The following is a 2,554-nucleotide window of genomic DNA, read 5'->3' on the forward strand; positions in this document are numbered from 1 at the left end:
CTTCTTGGCCCGTTTAGACCTCAAAATGAAAGGATATACAGCAGCATAAAGAAAGTCATAGTGTACCTCTGAAAGTCATACTCTGAAACACTGGTATAGTACATAATTTGCAGAACTACATAAATTAACTTTAATATATATTCACATATAAAGAATGAAATTCCAGCTTCATTGAAAATAATGATAAATCTCATCAACTTCAATATAGCCAGGGTTTTGCCCAGGGGGCATGTGCTACAGTGTAATTAACAAAAAATAAATATGCTGGAAAACCAGAGATTGGTATTTTTGAAGAGGCCTAAGAGAATTAGGGGCCTAATTTCCATTAAAAACCTAATTCTTCACTGTAACAATGTAATTCATACCGTTCTGAATATCCTCGCTCTTTTGCAAACCTCTGAAAAGCTCCCATGGGATCAGAGCCTGTGCTTAAGATAAATACTAGAGGAGTGGAAGAGGACATGTCTTGATAAAGAGTTCCCAGGTCAACTGGGGGATTCTCTATGAATTGTTTTCCAAGATTTTCTATTACAAACTCAGTCAGCGCAGAGACAACCTGTAGATATGAAAACACACTGATTTATATAAACAAACAGAAAAAGTTAGCTGACATTAGACAATAAGCACTTCCAGGCTGCAGGTTTAAGTATGGACAGTACCTAGTACAATCGGACCTGTTTCCATCGGGGCCTGTCCTACTGCTATAATACAAATAGTAGAGTCAATAGTGAAAAACAGAGCAAAGTTCCAAGATGCAAGTCTGCAACTATTGTAATCCCTTCAAACAACCTCCTTCACATACTCACAAACAGCAAAACACACAGCAACTGATTAACTCAAAGAAAAGCCAAAATTAGTGATAGGAACATTTCAAACGTTTTCAATTGCCATATTTGGGATCAGGAAGGAATTTTACACCATAGTCATATTGATATGGACAGTGGGGGGTGGGGTTGCCTTTCTCTGTAGTAGGAGGTATGGCCTCCATCCTTGGATCTCTCAAGCATATTTTAACAACCACTGGCCGCTGTGGCCCCCCTGCTTTACCTGTACCAGATTAGGGTATTATGTCTTGTGCTGTGTCAGGGTTGCCTGTGTAGTTTTCTTTGGAGGTTATGTTCAGTGGATTTGTATAGGATGGTTTGGATAGGGATGACCCTGCCTCTGGGACAGGGTTGGACTAGAAGACCTATAGAAGTTCTTTCCAGCCCTACTCCTCTATGATTGTATGACTGAATTCACATCTAGGGGTGTGAAAAGCAGGCCATATTCAATTTGGATTCGGCCTGAATCCGGGACAGTGATTTGATTAATTGATTCGGATCACTGTCCCCAATTTGATTCAGCTGAATCCGAATCTGAAGATTCAATGCTGATTTGGAGAACCAGTGATTCGGCCATAGACACAGCTTTAAATGTTTTTTCTACATACCTCAAGGTACCAGGTGCAGCTCATGAACACTGCGATGCCGGGGCAGATGGAGGTCCCACAGGAGTATGGGGGGCCCCTCGCATGCTCAGCAGTGAGTCTGGAAGTAGACCAGAAGTATTTCCTGTCCATTTCCCGGTCCAATGGGGAGATTGCAAGGGACCCCCCCATGCTCCCCCAGCTCAGCAATTGGCCATGGGGGGACCCCAGGAGCCCCTCAGATCCAGGAGGCAGCAGTCCCCAAGCCAGGTAGGGTTTGCAGGGGGCCCCCAGTGTGACCCCAGCAGACCTGAAAAGTGGACCGGAAGTGCTTCTGGTCCGCTTCTGGGTCTGCTGCCAAGTCTGCTGGGGAACCCCCTGCACTCCTGTGGGATGCTTCATCCACCCCACCATTGCAGCATTCACAAGCCACCTGCTACCTAGTAGTATGTAGAAAAAACATTTAAAGCTGTGTCTATGTCCGAATTTCCAAATGATTCTGAATCCCTCTGAATCAATTTGGAGAGTTCTGATTCAATTCGGAAAGATTAAAGGGTCTCCTGATTTGATTTGCATTTGGAGATTCGGCCACCGAATGGGGCCAAACCTCTACCGAATCAAATCAGGGACTGAAGCTTTCCACAGCCCTATTCACATCCAGAAGTTCAGACAGTATTGTAAGAACTGGCACACTAAAACAAACCATAAATACAAGCACATGAACCACTGAATTCAAGATTTCCATTGCCTCTTAAAATTCCTAGACTTTGCAGGCCTCATATGGAGTCATATTCTATTCCATCTGTTAGGCACATAAGGGGACTGCATGCTTAGGGGCAACCAACATGGGTTCATCAGTGGCAGGTCCTGTCAGACCAACCTGGTGGCCTTTTACAATCAGATCACCAGATCATTAGATGCAGGGGTAGCAGTGGACATAGTCTTCCTGGACTTCCGGAAGGCTTTCGACACTGTCTCTCACCCCATTCTCATTAAGAAACTGGGGGGCTGTGGTGTAGACACCCACACAGAAAAATGGATCACCAGCTGGCTGGAGGGCTGCACCCAGAGGGTGGTAGTGGATGGGTCCTTCTCAACCTGGAAGGACGTGGGCAGTGGGGTTCCGCAGGGCTCGGTCCTCGGGCC

The 2,554-nt window shown here is 45.3% G+C and overlaps 1 protein-coding gene across 1 annotated transcript in view; it reads right to left on the reverse strand.

Moving 5' to 3' along the window:
* The window catches only part of DNAH6 (dynein axonemal heavy chain 6), a 204,400-nt gene that overhangs the window by 81,857 nt on the left and 119,989 nt on the right, over positions 1 to 2,554 (reverse strand). The window contains exon 26 of the mRNA XM_019518206.1: positions 366 to 556. Coding sequence (XP_019373751.1) covers positions 366 to 556 — 191 coding nt within the window. The remainder of the gene's footprint in view (positions 1 to 365; positions 557 to 2,554) is intronic.

Source organism: Gavialis gangeticus, unplaced genomic scaffold, assembly GCF_001723915.1.
Source record: "Gavialis gangeticus isolate Ggan-Ray unplaced genomic scaffold, GavGan_comp1, whole genome shotgun sequence".
Classification (NCBI taxonomy): domain Eukaryota; kingdom Metazoa; phylum Chordata; order Crocodylia; family Gavialidae; genus Gavialis; species Gavialis gangeticus.